This window comes from Diadema setosum, chromosome 7, assembly GCF_964275005.1.
Source record: "Diadema setosum chromosome 7, eeDiaSeto1, whole genome shotgun sequence".
Lineage (NCBI taxonomy): Eukaryota > Metazoa > Echinodermata > Echinoidea > Diadematoida > Diadematidae > Diadema > Diadema setosum.
Window position 1 is genome coordinate 34991668 of NC_092691.1, and position 21830 is coordinate 35013497.

General features: G+C 38.2%; 1 protein-coding gene across 1 annotated transcript in view; it reads right to left on the reverse strand.

Annotated features, from left to right (window-relative positions):
- The window catches only part of LOC140230748 (laminin subunit alpha-1-like), a 55309-nt gene that overhangs the window by 6978 nt on the left and 26501 nt on the right, over positions 1–21830 (reverse strand). The window contains exons 26-40 of the mRNA XM_072310885.1: positions 21593–21742; positions 20005–20101; positions 18294–18534; positions 17579–17823; positions 16833–16958; positions 15490–15678; positions 14432–14864; positions 13587–13737; positions 9123–9314; positions 8031–8148; positions 7597–7703; positions 6704–6882; positions 1874–2018; positions 916–1059; positions 339–487 (exon numbers count right to left, since the gene is read on the reverse strand). Of these exons, the coding sequence (XP_072166986.1) occupies positions 339–487; positions 916–1059; positions 1874–2018; positions 6704–6882; positions 7597–7703; positions 8031–8148; positions 9123–9314; positions 13587–13737; positions 14432–14864; positions 15490–15678; positions 16833–16958; positions 17579–17823; positions 18294–18534; positions 20005–20101; positions 21593–21742 (2666 nt within the window). The remainder of the gene's footprint in view (positions 1–338; positions 488–915; positions 1060–1873; positions 2019–6703; positions 6883–7596; positions 7704–8030; positions 8149–9122; positions 9315–13586; positions 13738–14431; positions 14865–15489; positions 15679–16832; positions 16959–17578; positions 17824–18293; positions 18535–20004; positions 20102–21592; positions 21743–21830) is intronic.

Consider the following 21830-nt stretch of genomic DNA (forward strand, 5'->3'; position numbering starts at 1 on the left):
ACAATATCCACTGCTGTACAGATGTAATAAGAGGGGACAAACACCAGCCTAGTTATATAATTTTTCTTCGTACTTGCCAAAGAGCTATATCGATGAACATCTCATATTCAGAAAGCAATTGCATCAGTACAAGTATGTGATTTAATGAAATTTGAAGGAGTGAAATCATTTAGGATGCACATGTGATGCCAACTGGGATGCAAATGAGACTATGAATAAATATGAATACAAACGAGACATTGAAGATAAGATCTACTGCACGCTAATGGGGCCATGGCTTTAAGAACTGATTCCAGGCAATGTGGGCACAGCAGTGGCTTTCAAAGAATTTGACCTACGTGAGTCCATTGAAGGCGAGCCTGACCGACTGCCACTGGCCAGTATTGAGTTTCAGCCCTCTGGTCTGCAGGGGGTCGGACAGACCGTCCCCGAGGTTGTACTGGACGAAGATGTTGCCGTGGTACAGGGTCACATACAGCAGCTTGTTCTGGAAGAATGAGACAGGACCAGTAGAAGGTGGACATTGATTCATTGAATATGGAAATTTGTTTCATGAGTCATCGACCTTTAATTGTCTGTGTCTTGGGTGGGTTCTGCAGGAATCCACCTTGTCCCTGTCGCATGGCAATTGCAGACAATTGCAAGGTACTGCAGTATTTACACAGATGATTTTGCAAACGTGAACAAGATTTTATGTCCATCACAGTAGAAAGAGCAGTGACGCTGTGTCACAATTTCCGAGGGACATCACATTCGATAAAATCAACAACATTAAAATATTTATTGTCATCAGCCTGAATAAGCGCGGCTCCAATATTTTCTTTGCTCTTTGAACAACATCCTTTTTTTCTTTCAGGTGATACCGACTGCATCATGGGCTGTGTCAAAAAGCCATATACTGTGGCGGCAACTTACAAAAGTTGTGGTGTCGTAGCTGTAGATCAGGATTCCATGGGGTTCCGTGGTCTTGAAGCGGAAATCCACTGTCTCGATGGCATCATCACCAATGTTGAGCGATGCGTATGCAAATTCGCCAGAGAAGCCGATGCCTGGAACGACCTGCCAAATGGAAGGATGAAAATAGCTTTCCACAGTGGCTCAAGTAAAAGGATACTGCATAGACTTAGGGGACTTGAGTGATTATCGTGTAACATATCCAATTTTTTCTTTCACTACACAGCAACAAGACACAGGTGAACACACATATGTATTCTTCACTGATGAGTTATGACAGACGTCAAACTTCCATGTGAACAAGAAGGTTACTATTTATGACAGTCATATCCCTGATACATAAAGTCCATTCAACTATGGAGATCATGAACATATACATGTATAAAGCAAACATAAGTCATGCAAAAACACATAATGAAATGTTTGCCAGGTTGTTGAACTCGCTCTTTGCATCCATCATTTCCTGGAAATCTTATAGTGACCCCTATTTTTCAGCTATCTATTGATCTCGTCTCAGATGCAGTTGCATCTTTTAAATGAAATTGAGTACAGCTGCACATCTACTGTGAGCATGGCGGGGTCCTCGGTTCAAATCCCAGCATGCTTCACTAATGCCAAATGTTGAATAAAGTGCATGCCTCTTTCATTAGATCTAAAAAAAGAAAAAGGTCAAATAACTTGTCACTTGGATATGACTCTATTAACCCAATGGCCCCATGTGTGGGAGAACAAAAGCTCAATGATGTGTATCAACATCACACTCGGCTTCTCTTGAAGAGCATGAAAGCAAAATTAGGGAGCAGTAGACTACAACAGCCTCTGATATGGATAGCTGACACCAATTCCCCCGGAATGGTGACAGCAATTAGTAGTAGCTGCCAAAGGTTTAAAAAAGGGAGAAGATTGCTGAAATGTTTACCTCTTCCAAGATTGGTGAGAAGGACACACCCTCATACGGGAGACTCGATGTGTTTGAGATCTCTCTTGGGGTGAGGTCCAGAGAGTCGTTCGAGAGGGCCAAGTTTCTTATGCTGCCTGCAAAGCCGAGATTGGTTGGGCCACGCCTGCAATCACACAGTAAAAACATAGAATTCCCCAATGTCTCTGATAATGAAATGGCAAAAATAAATAAATAAATAGATAAATAAAACATAACATATAATTAAATAATATGATGATTTTCCTGTGATTTTCTGGAAGACATGGACCCTTGGGAACTTGAAACTCTGACTCGTTTGAGTGCCATGCAAAGCTGTGCAGACTCAATGCACAGTGCTATATGTTTGTTTGTTGGTTTGTTGGTTTGTTTGTTTTTATTGTTCCATATTCCACATTTCAACAAATAAACCATAAACATTTTTTTTTTTTATTGCACGGGTGAATCATCAAATACAGCATTTAAGGCAATTAAACATGTGAAATATGAGGAATCTACATAAAAGGATTGCTTGTATGGTGTATATAGATTCTCTCTAGATATCGCTGCTGCTTTATATGACAAGAGTGATTTGAAGATGAACTTAGGAATGCAGGAGAATATGTCACCAGATTTAAGGAATGCCACACCAGTCACTTGCATCCAGCTACATCTTTGCCAGGTGTAACGTGGCATCCAATGCATTTGATGTTTTAACATCTACGGCTTTTAAAAGGTGTAGACATACACACACACACTGTGCCATTGATTAATTCTGTTGTTATGTATCTTATATTTATGCTTTTTAGCAATAGTCTTAAAACCCTTCCTTTTCATATTAAGTTTAATGAAACTGAATTGAATCAAGTCAGTAGTATAAAATTTTTAGGGCTTTTTATTGATAGTGATTTATCTTGGAAATCCCACGTTAGTTATTTAAGTAATATTCTTTCTAAAAATATGGGTGTTCTTAAAGGTACTTGCCCACATTTGCAAACCCACGAAAATCAAAACTGCATAAAACAGGTCCAATATGACTTCAAGTACAAGTTATAACAGTAACATACCTCACCTGTCGCTCTTTGTCTATACCATTCGATAAAAGAGAGAAAATCATCGTTTTAAAATCAATTTTCAAACCGGGTCAATCCGACCCAAAATCGAATTACGAGCGCGGGCTATAGCTACATACATTGTACATGTAACACGTACGTGGACCGGAGCTAGCGAGCGATATACGCATGCATACGGATTACGGTGCATTTTCATTTATTTTTATGAAAGTAATGGACTAATTGGAACGAAATTTTGCACAGGTGTTACTGCAATCATACCCAAACTCCATGCTAACTATGAGACCAATTGCTGCAGGTTTACAAATGTGGGCTAATACCTTTAATAAACTTAAGAGTGTTTTTCCAAGTCAAATTCTGCTTAATCTTTATTCTACTTTAATTACTCCGTACCTTAATTATGGTATTCTTGTGTGGGGGAATGCAACTAGAAATCTTCTTGATATACTGTTCCGTATTCAAAAACGTGCCATCAGAAATATCAACCGTGTCGGATATTTATCCCACACGAATGATTTATTTTTGAAAAATAAAATACTGAAAATATCAGATCTGTTCAGTTACAACGTCGGCATATTTATGTACAAATTTTCTGCCAATGAGTTACCGGATGTTTTTACTCGCATGTTCAGAAAAAACTATTTGATTCATAATTATCCTACCCACCAAAGTGACGCATTTCACCTTCCACGTACTCGAACCATTTTCGCTAAAAAAACGATAATGTATACGGGCCCTAGATACTGGAATGACCTCTCCCCCGAAATAACAAGCTGCTCGTCTTTATATTCCTTTAAACGTAAATTAAAAGAGTTTTTATTGAGTGCATATTTTGCAGACACTGAATAGTCGTAATGTCTTATGTAATACTGTGGTATGTTATTGTCCAATCAAACATTTTGTCAACACGTTGCAGATTCCATTTAGGGTCTTGCCATCAGGCTCTCTGAATTCATCACTAGCAATTCCACATTCTACTTCGTTTCCCTCTCTTCCTCTTTCCCTCTACCCCTCTCTAACCTTCTATGCAGAGATTGACGGCAGGCACCAAATGGCTTAATAGCTGTACATGTTACTTTTTGTGTCTTACTGATCATATCCTGGTGATAGTTTTAATGCAACAATAGTTTATAGTATATATACCAAAGTAGGCTTTATAATAATGATGGCTCGATCACAGTAAGTTCATATTCATGTATAGTTTGTTAGGTGATCCGAGTATCCTCTCGGATCACCTTCTGTATCTGTACGGATTCTTTGTTCTTCTTCTTCGTCTTCTTCTTTCTTTCTGGACAAAAGTTGTGTATCTACTTACTCAGAAAGTTCTCAGAGTATCAATTTCAAACTCATACCATATATGTATCATGTCCCAAAGACGACAAATCGAAAATATCATTGTGATTGGTCAATCGTGACGTCACTATGACGTCATTATATGAAAACACATTCTCAATCATATCTCATTAATGGAATGGAGTTTTTCAATGAAATTTACGTCCCATATATTTCAAGTTATGGGCATTCTACTCACATTCTCAAAATGCATATTTTCTCTTGAAACGTGCGCGTACGCACGCGTTGAAATATTTGTATGCTCAAATCGAGCTAAAATTTTTTTTGCACACGTTTCAGACCATTTGGAGCATTTTTTGAAAAATTGAAAAAATTGGACGGACGCGTACGCGTGCGCACATATATGCACGCACAGCTCATATGCAATGGAAATTTCCCGGTTTTTTACACTTATCGGATGCCTGAAATGTCAAGGAATATTTCTACCAAGTTTCAAGTCAATCCGACTCAATATGACGTCATACGGGCCCGTCAAAATTGAAATTCCGCGCGCGCGTCAATGGCGATATACAGTGCAACGATGCCAAAAAAACGCCAATTTTAAATCCGATTTTACTCGTCAGGATGGACGGTAACCCCCCATTGTCTTTACATATTCTGAAAGCTGATGAGTTGGACATGTTATTTCATGGGTTGGCGATGCTGGCAAAATGATTAAAAGATATCAAATTTCTTAATAAAGTAAAAAAAGTAAATTTTCAAAATGACGTCATCAAATTTCAAGTTCACTCGAGCGTATCTCACTTATCCTTTGCCAATTTACATCCAGATTTCAGTATGTTGTAGCTTATTAAATGATCTTTCATTAATATAATTACAACATTTTGATTGGATGACAGCATCACCTCGTAAAAATGGATTGCAAGTAATATTGTCAAATTTGACCAGTTTACGTGTTATCTCTATGGGAGAGCAGTTTTTCTGGCAGTGAAAATTGACATGACTATCTTTTTCGAGCACTAGCTCATTTATGCTTCGGTGAATTTCTCCCAGATGTTAGTATGTTGTAGCTGAGACTTTGGGCTATCGCACATGTGCCCTCCATTTTTTCATACGATGTCGGCATCACGTCGAAAAACTTGGTTGAAAATGGCACGAGGCTTCGATGCAGCGTCATTTTGCTTAATACACAGGGCCTATGGAGAATGAAATAGGTCATTGCGTAGCGCATCCGACTCGTAATCCTAAGGTCCCTGGTTCGAGGCTCACCCCTTAGGGTCAAAGGTCATAAATGTATCATCCTGTGTCTTGGTGAATACATGTCCTATCTTTCCCATATTTTGCACACGTAAAGACCATGTTACAAGGATCATTTCACAAAATAACCACGTTTTGCTCAGATGCCATCTTGTCTGTGCAAAGTGGGGTCAAAGGTCAAATATACTTCATTCTGTATCTTCGTTAGTGTATACGGAATTCGGTACCAAAGATGGAGGGTCTGACTCCCTTTTCTAAATGAGACTCCAAACATCACATGGCCAATGTCCCCTCAACACAGATGAAACCTGTATGGTCATGCCTATTGGGATCAGGACTCAAATCATTGATTTCCCAATAGATCGGATCACCTAATTTGTCAACTTGATGACAAATTCCGAGTCTAGTTTCTTTTTCTTCTTCTTCTTTTTCTTCTTCTTTTTTATTACATAAAATTTGGCAACCTTACATCATCATTCTGGTCTTATCTTCTATCCGTTCTCCGTTTCTTTTTCACAAGCACTGATTACTCGGGGCTTACAGCCAAACAAGCTAGCTTTCATGTAGGTCCCGTCATACTTCTCTTTGATCAACCCCATTTCGATTTCGATTTTGACCAGTTATCATTACATGTAATTACTGTGTTATCACCATGTATATTGTTTGTTTTCTGCACATTGTTCACAAGGTAAAAGAACTTGTCTGGTTTCTGTTGTAATGTTCATAAATGAGAAGTATGAAAATAAAATGAATTGAATGAATTGAATATTGCAACATGTAATAACAAAACTGAGAAAGGGTTTTATGTCACTGGTCAAAAATATGAACTCAGTGACTGACACTGTAAGACTTTTTTTTTAAAATGTACACATCACAATGTGCATTCATTCATGGGATGAAATTTCCTTCAAGAAATACACATTACTCCATTTTATCTAAAGTACACGGAAGATGCCAAATATGCAGGCACATATGCAATGCCCTGTTGTTGAAGTATCTCATGTATATACATTTTTTTTTTTTTTGATAAACATCACATCATTTGTACATAAGTAGAGGTATAATTGAAGTCAATATGAAATGAACTGAAATGATTTATATGAACAAGACTGACAAATATCGAATGGAACTAAACCATATCATATTTATTCAACTGAACACTGAACTGAATATCTGAGCAGCTACAGATGAAATACTCAGGTTTACTCACACCAGAGTTCTGGGTATGCTGGGATCGGCTCCCCCGAGTAGAAGCTTGGGGGAGAACTGCAAATTAAGGAAGACCACTGGAGCTAAGGTTCTCCTTGTGGAGGATTCCAGGACGTCGCTGGAGTCATTGGCAAAGCGCGTCTCCAGACTGTAGTAGGTCCCGTTGAAGCTGGCAGTCACCTTCAGATGTTGCGGAAGGTGGACAGAAAAGATACATTTGATTACACGATTATCCATCCGAGAATGAATGCATGTACTGATATAAATTTTCTGTACATCATATGATTTTGTTTTTAAGATTGTTCAAGATCCTATCCAAGACAGTTTCTCTTCAATATCTATAAAGGTTGTGCCATGTGTTCATTGTTGGTGGTAACAAAAATGACGCTGTATCTTGCCACCAATTGTTAGCTGCTGCTTTTTAATTCTCAATTGTATCCACATTTTCCATTCGGGAGTTCTCTACAGTGGCACCAAGGAATCCCACAGTGCATCTGTGACAGGACTCTTCAGCTTGCGCAGAAGTTTTCTGCGCATTGGCAATACAGAGAATTAACAAGTCCATGTGTTACACTTGCCCTCTGAGCACTGGAATACTTCTGTAAATCAACACCCATGGACAAATGCTTGGTAAGCATGAAATAGGGGTCTTACTGCAACCAATGCATTGCATGTCCTCATATCATCAAGCATACTTTGTTGTTAGCTAAACTATACATGTACATGTACGTCCTATCATCCATAATAAGCACTGTGTGAACGTAACTCATAGCTAGCGGCTAATCTGATAGATATCTTTGATGACAGAATGACTGAGTAAACATGGTTAATGTCGTGTAGCTGGTTGGAATAAAAAATGAATCTCTTGGTCACTTAAATGCAACATTTGCTCACCTGATACCAATGTCCATCATCATAAGTTCGTACCGTGGGGACTGAGTACCTGGCATTACCGGCAGTGTTCATCTCAAAGGTCACGTGCCCATCCACCATGAAGATACCTATTCCATGGGTCAGAAAAGTTTTTGCAGCATTCAGACATGTAGACAATGAAGAGTAAAGCTTAATTAATCAGTTGGACTGATGGTTTGAAAGAACAATAAATTTCATACTGGTTAATCCCAGGATACCATTTGTAATTTACTCTTACATAGCACACATTTCAAATAAATTTTTGCCAAATCTTAAAGAATATAAGCACCAAGATGGCATCAAACACACTGTGTCACAGCACTGGCAAAAAGGGAAATGGAAAAAACTTGATTTGCTATTGATCATGGATTAAAAAGGGTAGAAGATGTCCTACAAAAAGGGGCAGCCGAACATACCGATGTACGAGATGAGATCTGGCCGCGTGACGATGAAGAGAACACCATCCCTCAGCACCGTGCGGAACTCCAGAGAAATCCTGGCCTGATCCCGCACATCAAAGTCTCCCTTTGGAACCTGGGATGATCACACAAACACAAAGAACAGCATGCATGGCACATTTCATTTTGGGATATGAGGAAGGCTTTGTAATGTGGAAATATTTTCTCATCTTGTATGATGTGAAGCTGAGTAGAAAGGAAAGACACAAAAATGTCATGTAGTGGTTTTTTTTCGACATGAATTTATACTGGTGCTAAATATAGTGACAGTCAGTGAAGTCAAAAACACACAAAAAAAATAATCTTACTTGACCAAGTATAAAAGACCAATTGCCAAAAAAAAAAATGCACAATTACATAACACTCTGAAAAATGGACCAAAACAAAACCCAATAAACAAAGAATACATGAATATAGTTACATAATCTTAGGCTTTACATCCAGTAAAGCATTCAAACAACTTTCCTTCACTTTCTTCCATTTATTTTCTTTAGAAACGGAGCTTTCTTTTAGCATTCATAAAGTGAAAATCTAGAAATTCCCTTCTACTCAATTTCTCCACAAGGTGGTTGCTATCAAAGAGTAGTTGGGTGTAACAACATAGTAACATTTGTTGGAACAACAAGCTACATTGTACAACATCAAAAGAGAAGCGGGAGACAACATTTTAAAGAAAGCACTAAAGGGTTGTCGCTAAATGGAAGAAAGGAACTAATGCATGTGTATGTGGAAATCCTCTAATATATGCAATTGTTGACATCATTAACTAACATATTGTGTTGTATATGTCACATATTTCACAAATGAACTATTTATTTCGCAGATTGAGAAATTGCCAGCCAATCTTGCACGTGGTTCAATTAGTCATTGCGAACCTTGGTGATGGAAAGAATTCATCAAGAGAAAAGTTAGTGTTTTCCAGTCTTGGCGATGATACATATCTATATTTCACTTCTGTCACATGAGAAAATGTTTTCATGTATATCAGTCAACTCACAAAATCTGCACAATATGCAGCAAATACAGTATACTTTGTAGGTCATAACAAACCTGGTAGTAGCCGAACCCATTGAAGCTGACGCCTGGAACATAACTCGACGCTGGCTCCTCGGGAATCACTGGGGTGGGACAGCACGAAGCTGACCCTTCCTGGGCATCGGGCCGCCAGAGGTCCAACTCTTGACCGTCAAAGGTCACTCCCGAAATGCAACCCTCAAAGTCTCGGCTCAAAATCTTATCAGTCTGTATCAAGATAGATGGAAGGAGATTACTTATAAATGATAATGTGTACCATGGTAAAAATAAATGGGGGGGGGGGGGGTGAAAATGTCCGGCAGAGAAACAGAGTTTTGAGCTACACATCTACAGTTGTACATTTGCTCCATGCTGGTTGATGGTGATATGCAGAATATCAAGATACTAAATATGAGTGGAGGAAACAATACAAAGGGGTAAAAGCTCACTTGCAGAATCAAATCAATACCAATTTGAAGATGTATAAAAGGAAGAGCAGCCTTGTTTGAATCAAGTTTATAAGTGTCTGTCTCATAAATAAAGAAATGAAAAAGATTACTTATAACTTTTGCAATTATTTGTATTTAACACATTTTTGAAATATTTATTGTATCTGCACCTTTGGTTGCTCACATGCAAATTTTGCATAACCATTTATGACTTTGCTCGTAGGCAGTTCTTATCAATCTGGAGATTTTGCTTATGTACTTTTTTTTACGCATGCAATGAATCTATTTTTTGATGATGAAAGGAAATATTCAATAAGATGTGTAAAAGGATAAGGTGATATCTCATAAATACATGTCACTGTCCATATTTTGTCAGTGATGAGATTTACAATCATGGTCTTTCTTCTGAATAAGCACCTAAAATGGGATAGGGACTCAAAAGAAATTGTCTCATTATGTTCTCAATGAATTTGCTTTGATTTCAGTTCCCCCACAGAATGCCAAGAGTTGAAATTACGGTAAAAGTATTATCATTTCAAAGCACACATCGTAAATGAATAAATAAGCTAATTCATAAAGAATAATCATGCACATTCTTTCTTCATGAATGGCTAGGGATGGGATAAAAACATTTCAAGGTTGCTACAACTACAAACTTCAATTTGAATGTATGTTTCTACAGCTTCTTATAACATCACACAATAACTGCTTAAATGCATCTTTCATGAGCATGACCTTGCAAAAATATCAGGTTCTCCACTTTACAGATTGGAAGTGAGTCCAGCAGTCGAGACACAAAATGGAAGACATGCAGCTGAAACATACGGAAATGTTGTCTTTTTCATGATTCTACAATATAAACTATACACATTTGTCTTCATCCACTGGACTGTTCAACACTTTATATCACAAGCTTCCAAATTCTCAGCAGGGCTCTCAACAAGCCCAAAAATCTGTTGTGGAAATATGTGAATCTGTCAACAACACATTTACATCTAAGTTTTGCAAAATTTTCTTTATTCTACAACTGACATGCACAGCTGAGATACTTTATGAAACTAAATGAGAGTTGAAATGGAACAAATATGTGGGAGTGGGTTAATAAATTCTAATGGAAAGGAACTTGAATGAGGCAAGAAATATATGGCAATATTGATGGAATGTCTGCTACTTGTACCTCAATTGCTTCAGCATCCTGGCAAACAAAGTTTGAATAATGGCAACAAGCATAGAAAGAAACCATAGAAATCAATACGTAAGCACACTGTCGAATATGCATTAAACACAGGAAAAATTGTAAAACTGTGAATACCATAGATAGCAACTCAAATAAATAAATAAAAAAAGCCTTAGGTGGGAAGCAGCTATTAATTACATAATATGAAATACATATTTCTATATTTCTACATATGCACACACAGTCTCATTCACTATCGCATATTAAACTCAGTGTCATATATGTACATATGATTATATATATGTATATACACAGCTTACAGGGATCTATATATTATACAAATGATGCACAGGATAGAGTGCATTAGTGTAGGCGTAGTGCACTCGAGGGTATTTACAATTGTGAAACATGCACGAGGCGAAGCCGAGTGCATGTTGCACTACATTGTAAATACCCGAGAGTGAGCTACGCCTACACTAACGCCACGAAATAATCCTGTGCATCATTTGTTTTATAAAATGGGTCGAAAATTCGAAAACTAACATCATTTTTCAGCGTTTTTCACGTACCTTTGTGGGTCAAGACGTCCGAAGATGTTCGTCCCAAACTTTTACGCACGTCGCACTCGCGGAAGTCCCGCACATACAGTATAAGTATAATGGGGGGTTGGGTTTCCGGACACCCGCATGAAAACTTACTTATTTTACATAGAATATGCACCCTTTACCTTAAAGACTTGATATAGACTCCTCATATAGGCCTACTAGACAACATACTCTGAAAACGGCGTGAGAATTAACCTGCTAAATCGTTGGATTTGCTCTTCAAAGTGACTCCATGTACGCGTCCGGTCCCATAACGCTTGGTCTACTGTACTGTACAAAGTGTACGTATATGTATAGTATAGTACAGTATACGTACGTACGCCACATATGTTATGCACAAGGGAAGACAGGCCGGCCGGCCGGCAGCCCGAACTAGAAGTTGTTTACAGTATTGACAGCGCGTACGCGTATGCATGCAATTCATCAAAGGAGCCGCCGCGCGCACAGACGATCGGCAATCTACCATAGGATTACAGGCAGTGCAATAGTACTGAAGTAAAGGAAGGAGGTGTGTCTCATTTCAGAGCTTCCTATTGGCTACATTCTTGAACCCATTTTATAATTCACTTTCACATACATGTACATTTGCATCATCTTTCAGCAGAACAAATATATAAACTAGAACATCAAATCCAGAGAGAAGAAACTATTGCAATAATTACTAATCCAATTTGTATCTGCATCTACAAAAAGCAACAATCACAACTTAGGAGCTTTCTTTGCACCTTCAACAAGTACTTCACAAGATTTGCACAAGTCAGAAGGCATTTAGATTTGGATAACACATTGCTGTAAATTCTACTATCACAACATTTGAATAGGATAACAGAGAAAATATTTCTTCTTCATTCCAAGCTGTTGCTCCTGTGTTCCAGACAGTGTAACTCAAAAGACAGAATTTCACTATCTACTTTTTTGCAATTGTTCAGAAGAGCATGAAGACAGTGAGAGAGATTGTATTTGGAAAAATTAACTGTGTGCCATATCATGTCAAATTTGAGGGGCTGATTGAAGTTTTCAATCAGAGGTACAGATTGAAATACAAGATGGCACCAACAGTTCGGACTGCCTTTGCTTTGAAAAAGAAATCAAATAGCACAAGCTTTGATTGCTTTTGCAATAGAAAAATGCTATTAAATACAAGCAGCTTAGAGCAAGAAGGAATATCAACCAGCTTATATGGTCTGCAATGCATATAAGAATACAAATATATGTATATCTTTTTACAAAACGAAAGTCATCTCTGCTGAAGGGAGTCTGGATGTGCCAAGACTACAAACATGTAATATCTTTGAATGCAATTGCTGTCAAAAAAAAAAAAAAAAAATACAGTCCAAAAATTTCTTTGGTTGAGTAACCTAATGGCATTAAAACGATGCTAATAAGAACTCAGCCAGAACTGCAAACTGGAGACAATAATATCTAGGGTACTATACAAGAATACAGAAACTTTGGTACCTCACTGAGAAGATCACGGGCAGTGCCAGGCTAGATCAGACGGGACAAAGGTTAAACACACAACATGCAATGAGGATTGTGTATCAGATCTTAAAACTTTGTGGTCATGGAAAGGATATTGGGAACATTACGATACTGTGGCAAATGAATTAGTCACAAACTTATATACGCAAAGTTATGATTAGTTACAAGAGTGTTGGGGTTAAGATGGAATATGACACATACATTGTAATGTTTAATAAAAGAACATGATCACAGTGGGGCACAATGCATGAAAGAAATATCAGTATACAAGGCCTTCTTTTCTGTTGTAACATTATATCAAATAAATAATGTGAGTGTCTGTATTACTGCCAATTACATAGTGGTTACTCATGGGGGTGCGTGGTGCATGGATGGATGGAAAAACACTAACACAGACAATAATACACGGCAAAGGGTAGACGTTGTAGTTCTGAGTTAGAATCCACCCAAAATAAACTGATGGTCCTTGATAGCTGATGAATATACATCCTGCCAATCAGAGTGTGTTCTTTGTATGTGTGTGTGTGTGTTGTACTTTGTCATTTTTACTATAAATATTTTGAACTGCAAATAATATTTATTAGTACATGAAATGCAACATTTCCTCAAAGTGTGTGTAAGCAGACCATTAAAGTGCTTTGACACATATTGGGACAAAACACTAGCTGCATAAGAACATCACATTTCTCTGAATTATGTTCATATCTTTCCACTTCTCATGTTATGCCTTATTTCAAGTCTGAATGATCATAATAATTTTTAAAAAAATGATGAGAATTTTGTTTACCTCATAGTCACTTGGTATGCCCCCTACATAGAAGGTTGTGTCTGGCTGGAACTGCATGAACCTCTCATAAACCGAGAAGCTTCTTTCATAGTTGCTGGACGAGCCACCGGTGGACAAAAGAGTCACTGTCAATTCTCCTCCATCCGCATATCTGTTACGGAAAATGACACATATGATGATGCAGTCAGGTAAAAGTGTCATGACCTAGTGGACTAGGCACTGCACTTTCAATGAGAAGGTTCATAGTTCAAGTCTTGCCTTTCCATTGTGTTTTAGCATAAGATACTTTTAGCCACCATGGTCATCTCTGTGGTGAAAAGTGGATGGTCAATAAGACATCGGACATTAAAGGGATGGTATAGTATTGGTTGAGGTGGGGATGCAGCTTATAACTTTTTGCAAGATTCTTAGAAATCATTCTATGAAATGCAGAAGAGCATACAATCCTAAGAGGAAATTAAAGTATATTTGATGAAAATTGGTTTTGAAATGGCTGAGATATCCAAAAACGAAGTAAAACATAGCGATCCTAATAAAAGGTGAGTAGCAGCCTTTATTAGAATTGCTTTGTTTTGGATATCTCAGCCATCTCAAGACCAATTTTCAACAATAAACTTTGAATTCCTCCTAGAATTATATGCTCTTTCATATTTCAGGAGGGATTTCTCATTATCTTACAAAAAAAGTTGGAAACCTGAAACCCATCTCAGCCCAAACTACACCTTCCTTCTAATATGCATGGATGGGTACTATATGGCATGTAAAGTGACTACATTCATCCAGTCATGAGAACGTTACTGAACAAATTTCCTGGAATAATCAGGGAAATGCACGTGCATACATACCGTGTGGCCAGAACGTGATACCAGTCGCCGCAGCACACGTCAATGGGGCTGGCGACGGTCACCACGTCTTGGCTGACGCTGAACCGAAAGTTGATGCGGCTGGCAATGATCTCGATGCTCATGAAAGCCTCCCCCGCCGGATTCTCCATGAAGAAGACGAGACCGTCCCGCTGGTCTGGCCTGACGTCCAGCTCGATGGCGTTGTAGAGGGCCAGCGTGTCCACTGACTGGACGATGGACAGCGAGCTCTGGCCGGCGAACCGCACGGGCTGGCTGGAATCGGCGATGGAGTTCTGGGCGAGGCGCAGCTTCTCGCGAAGTTGGGCGATCTTGTTGTTGATGTCCGAGCGGAGGGTGGCGGTCGCATTCTGCAGCTCAGTCAGCGCATCAACGTTCGTGCTCAGAGTTTGGATGTTGGTTTCAACTTGGGTGACTATACAACAGTTATCGCAAGCACATCGAGAGCTTCAAACCCTGAACCATAACTTTACTATCTGATACTGGAAGATTAAATACCAGTAACCTTCACAATGCAAATTGCTCATTCATTAAAAAAAAAAAAAAATATATATATATATATATATATATATTTATATTATAATGTTCTCCTTGTGGATATGAAGTAAGCGAGCATATTTGTAATGCAGCAAAGAACAGTGCATATATAATGTAAGTTAAATTTCTGTTCATTTGTACTGATTTTATTTGAATATTTTACTATGAGCCTACAACTTGCCCTCTTAATTTTCTCTAGTGCAATTGTCGTACACCATTTTCTACTCCAGCAAATGTTATTTTGTAATTGCTTTCACTATCATTTTACTCATGTCTACAAGATCTGAATCTTTCCACAGCTCATGATTTTTGTTAAATCCAGCAAAGGTTCATACATGCGTGTCCTGCACATAAAAACCTCCCTTGTCAAGCAATTACTTCATTATTCAAGAAATGTATATGTGTCAAAATTTATCACAGTTCAAACAAACCCAGGAAAAGATTCAAACATTAGGACTTCAAGTATAAAGGAACACATTTATTGAATCAACCATTGAATTTACCCTGGTCTGGTAGGTCGGCAAGGATGGTGGTTGCATTGTTGACGCTGTCTTGAACAAAGACTATGCCTCTCTCATCACGGTCAAGACTCTGCTGAAGTGAGGTGGTAGCAGCCAGGATCTCTGCCGCATTCTCCAAGGTTTGGTTAGCCTCCTCCATCCCAGCATCTATGACCGGCTGAATGCCTGGATCTAAAATGAAGGATTGAGGAAATAAAAATATCATAAGCCATCATTCACAGACTTTGCATTAGTATACCGGGTGTCCCCAAAAAAGTGGAACGGTGGATTTTCAGTACCTTGTGTTCTAAAAGTGATATATGTTGTGACATCATTAGAAAGAGCATCTTGATGTATGATTATCATACATTTTTGTGTTTATTTGTATGTATGTGTTCATGCAGGGCCTCCAAGAACAACAGTGTTTAACCCACTGACGGAGCCACCCTGTGAAAATAAAACAAATAAATAAAGACAATGATACCAAAATCATTAAATTTGGTTCAAAATTTTTATTCTATGCCCAATTCTGTAAATGCAGTCATTTTCAAATTTCGCTGGATTTTTTTGCGATGTATGAGCGAAGAATTTGGGTGCAACATGCATTCCATATGGTGTTTTGTGTAAAGCGTTGGGCGCGGCCCAGGAAAAAGCAGTGTGTGTGCGTGTGCCCAATGTAAAAGCTGTATCTTTTGTTGACATGAATCAACAGGCTTACACAATACAACGGCATAACGTATATCGCACCCAAATTCTTCCCTCATACGTCGCAAAAATCCAGCGAAATTTGAAAATGACTGCATTTACAGAATTGGGTGTAGAATAAAAAGTTCTGGATCAAATTGAATGATTTTGGTATCATTGTTTTCTGCGGAAGATGCTCTTTTTAATGATGTCAAAAAGTACTGGTGATGAAGTGCATAGGGGCTGTTTCACAAAGATGATGTCTTGCAATACCTCAAAATGACAGCATTAGTGGCATACACGCAGCGAAAAGCTAAATGATGCCATTGGCAATTTGATATACAGATAAATTTGACTCCTTCGAGCACTCACAATGGGAGATTTTATGGGAGAAGAAACCACTTCCTGCAGTATATTAGACCAGCAGGCAATGCTTTGCAAAGGTTAAGTTGAACAGGAGTATTTGACCATCCAATGCAAGTTCAGCATAGTTTCTTGACACCATGAATTTCATTTTGTCACAATGTCACCCTCAACAGGACCAATTTTATCAATATGAACAGTTATGACCAATTTGATCAACCTAATCTACAAAACTGTGTAACTTTATGATAAAAGTGAGAACATAAGAATATTCACAAGAGGCGAGAGTTCGCTCTGACCTTGAGCTACGGTGTAAAGTGTGTTGACCTCTGTGACCAGACTCCTGACCTGGTCGCGGACGTCTTCCCATGCTCCAATGGCATCCTGAAGTGTTTCGCTGGATGAATTGAGCTGGCTAAGAAGACCTACATCCAGGGAACACAGAAGATGGGAATCAAAATTTAACTGTTGTCCCATATCTTACCTTTTAGCAGCTTGCTGGATTGATAGTATAGAAAAGTCATCACTGTTAGTCAATCGAAATATCATTCAGAATACTCAAAGGAGCTAAATGATCGAAATCACATTGGATGCACTTTGAAGCAATGACAATCAAATACCTAGACATAGACATACAGGGAAATTGCAAAACTACAGAATCTTATTTCAACAGTGGAGGAGTAGGACAGCAAGCTTACTTTTTTAAACATCTGGTCATGTACTAGTATTTTAATACTAAGAAATGTTCTATGATGGGTCAATACGAATTAATTTCATGTCAAATATTTGATTTCTGATGTGAGAAAGATGAACATTGAATGACACTTTTGTGACTTATCCAACTTCTACAGAGAGCCATAATACTTGTTTAGACGGTATTTTCAAATTAAGGTTTTTTCCAATTTATCACTATTCTATTAGAAGCATTCTAACAGTACACACTCATAGTTTTGAATGGAAAAATGAAAGAGAGAAGAAATAATGAAGTGAATTAACATTCTTCAAAGCTCATTCATGATTACGCCTCAGAGTCACACATATTTACCTTGTGTATCGACCGCCCTGCCCTCTATTGTTGCAAGTAGGTCAGTGCTAGCCTGTCTGGATGACTGAGCCTCTGCTCTGAGGGCTGTCAGACCACGGCTGGACAGACTCTCCTGGGCGGCGGTCAGTGTGCTGCTGGCATTCTGGACAGTGGAGCGGGCCTCGTCGACGGTGTCCACAACATCCCGATAGTTCTGGACGGCAGCTACGGCCAGGCGGCCGACCGGTTGGGCAGTCTCAAAAATACTGAAGGAAGGATAAAGCGGAGACAACAAGAACAACTGAATCAAGAGGTGCATGAAAATACAGTTGAGCTTATGGCCTAGGAATGTACACTAAAAGTTTAAATAATGCTTAGGTATGTTTACATATTATGTACATAGTACTGCTGAAACAACAGCTTAAGATGCATGCCTCCTGCATTTTTTTCTTTCATCAATAGCAATTATTTCAATCCTCTAGTTTTTTCATGATTATAAAAAGGTAAATATTTCATTGGTTTATTGATATATAATGTTATAAATATGCAAGATCATACTCCCCTTCATTCAATTTCCATTAATCAAAGCATATTATGCATTTTGATGTTTGTTTGCAGGCAAAATGCAGACATCATATCAGATCGAATAACATCAAACCCAAATCAATTTTCGCATCATAAGTTGATTTTTACCAATTTCCCATCCAATCAAGGATGACACCTTCCTTGATCTTACCTGATTGATTGCTGAGCCTGGTCAGACAGAGCTATCACCCTCAGCTCGGCCGTTGTGACGGTCAGCTCCAAGTCAGCCTGGAGGGCCTGGACGTCGCCCAGGCGACCTGTGACCCGCAGGTTGCCGTCCACCCAGCCATTCACGCCCCGCTGGTCAATCCCATCATCCAGCGGGAGGGCGGCGTTGCCCTGGGAGCTCCCAAGGTAGATTAGGTTGGCTTCCTGAAGGGTTTGGTCAGCATCTGGTACAAAAAAAAACAAACAATGACTTTTGATCAAGTGAGTTCCACTTTTAAAGTAAACTTATGAGTTACAAAATGTAATTCTTTTCAAAAGTTCTATGTACTGACATTCCCAACTTTAAGAGTGGTTCACATAACACCCTGCATCTGTATATCTGACATTTCAAATTGGGCTAGAGTTCTTTGTCACATCATTTGACTCACTAATGACACATTATGATTATTAACCTGTTGAAGACCAGTTCTGAGTATACTTGGGCAGATGTCTATGGGAAATGTGTGTCGTAGCAAAATCAGCCCGTCTTTTACAGGCTGATTATTTTTATTGATTTTTTTTTTAATTGATTATTTTTGACAATGCGACTCTTGATTGGAATATGCATCATGGCATCCATTTCAAGGGTTATTCATGGAATAATAAGTAATGCTAAGAACATCATCATCTGTAATTGAATGTGTTGAAGAGAAAACTTCCCCTGAGAAATGATATGAGGAGATGGTTGTCGTCTTCTTCAGTGGTCACTACCACCACACCCAAGCAACATTGAAAACAGTTCTTTGCATTGTTCTTGGCCAATATCCATAAGGGGGTGTACAGTGACTGAAAGTGGCTGTAATCGTATCTGACTCACAAAAATTCATATCTCAACTGACTGCTGCATGGCTGCTTCCACATGGTCACTGATATTACCACTGAGGCAACTTAAAATCAGCGTAAGAGCTATTGTCCAGGGCCCTGTTTCATAAAGGTGTTCGTAAATCTATGCATGACTATACAAACAGCTGAAATATATTTGCCCATTTCTTTCCTTATGTTTCAACAAAGTACTACCTTACATCAGCATTTCATCTACATTGGGGCAAAAATATACTTTCAACTAAAAACGTCTGTTAAAATGCAGGAATAATCATTATGATCTGCACATTTGCAATTTTAGCTATTGAAATTAACACTGATTAGGAAACCCACTTGGCTTGCCATATTACTGTCGTTTGAAAAGTCGTGCATAACTTTACAAAGAGCGCTATGAAACAGGGCAGAGCTGATCTTCTATGATGAGTCATGAAAGAGTAGACCACAGGATAATTCACTGGCTGGTCTCAAGAAACATTTTGGAGTCACTTATAGTGGTAAAAAGGAAGGAAGTTTTCATGAACAAATGCATTAAAAGTAATTAACCCTCTCTTCCCTGCAGAACCTCTGGAGTGCATTAAAACCATGGTACACATTTTGGCCAGTTTCTCATAGTTTGTTTTGATCCATACTCGTGTTTGCATAATTAAATATGACAGTGGCAAATGGTAATGATAATGATGATAATAACAATGATAACAGAAATAATAACATAACAAGAGGATTTGATAATTGGAATAAAGATATATAAGACGAAGAGAAAGAGCAGTTAAACAGCAATAAAGATCAAAGCAATTACAACATTAATGATAATGCAAGAATAACTAGATCCTCACCACTAATGGCTTGTACACTTTGGGCCAAAGAAAGGACGACTCCATTCAAAAAAGCCTCTGCCTCTGAGAGTAGCCTGTTGCTGTATGCTTGGTCAGTCTGGCAGATATTGAATATAAACAAGAAATAGAAAACAATTTCTCAATTGAATAGTAAATTGTTACCATTTTCATCTCGCCCTTGACCCTAAAATTCATAAGATAATCACTTTCAGGTAGAACATGCATAATATGTACTAAGTTTCAAGATAACTTGAGCCACTTCCGAGATATGGAGGAAAAAGTTAGTTCAGCACTTTCACTTGATCTTTGACCTTTTGACCTTTGAGGCAAAAAAAGAAGAAAAAAAAAAACTTTCCAGAGAATTTCGATTAGGTTACACATGTATGCATACGCCAAGTGTAAAAAAAAAAAAAAATAACCCTGCTGGCATTGCATGATAGGAGGGAAATAGTAAAATTTTGAAGTGTTGCACTTGACCTTTGACCCCTGACCTTTGACCCCATGAACCATACATTCTCTAGATAATCACTTCCAGTCAGTATATGTATATACTATGTTTCATGAAGATACTTTGAACAATTTTCCAAGGTATGGAGAAAAAAAAGAAGTTTTAATATTTTTACTTGACCTTTTGACCTTTGACCTGTGACCTCATGACCCAAACTTTCACCAGAGAATCTTAATTGGGTAATACATGTATACACTAAGTTTCAAGAAAATATCTTCAGGCATTCAATAGATATGGTGGAAATAGTGAAATTTTATGTATTTGACCCTGACCTTTTGACCTTTGACCTTTGACCTCATGACCCAAACTTTCATCAGAGAATCTTAATTGGGTAATACATGTATACACTAAGTTTCAAGAAAATATCTTCAGGCATTCAATAGATATGGTGGAAATAGTGAAATTCTATGTATTTGACCTTGACCTTTTGACCTTTGACCTTGAGCATGTGCACCCAAAAGTTGATAGGCACAACTTCACCCCCTAATACACATACATGCCAAGTTTCATTAGGATACCTCAACAGGTTTTGATAGTTACCTTGTCCACAAAATTCATTACGGACGGACGGAAGGACGGACGGACGGACAACCCGAAAACATAATGCCTCCAGCACCACTTCGTGGCGGAGGCATAAAAAAAAGAAAAAAGAAAAAAGAAGTGAATGTGTAGTGCTGAAAACAGCTAATAACATGTCAACCAGCCTTTGTTGACAAAGATATGATGCAAGAATTGATATATCATTCACCTACTGACATAAGAATGGAAATTAAATTGCCTCTTAATATGTATACAATTTATATCAAAGTCGTTGCAATGATCCCCCTCCCCCCAAAAGGAAAATATTCCTAATTCATTTTCTCTTTGCATTTGTAATAACAAACAATGATTCAGTTATGAATAGTTGGTAAAAACAATTCTGCCATAGACAGTCTACCACTACTATATCGTAACCTTGACATTTACATGATTTCCGATCCCTGTTTGTTAAAGGAAAGAAATCACAAAGCAAAAAAAAAAAAAAAAAAATGGGAACACACAAAAAGTGGTGAGACAGAAAAACATTTGTCTCGTACATACCCTAGAAAGATTCATGAAAGACTCTGCCTCTTCCAAGGTGGCTTCAACGGAATCTAGTGCATTGTGGGTAAGGGCTACAAGCTGTCTAGTGGACTGGAACTGAGCTTCTGCAGACAGCACAAGGGCAACTAGCCGATTCAATTCCAGAGCCTTATGAAACAAGCAAACAAACAAATAAAGAAAGACATTCAGTAAAACAAAAATATCATTTGCATCATCTTCGAACAGGCAATTACTG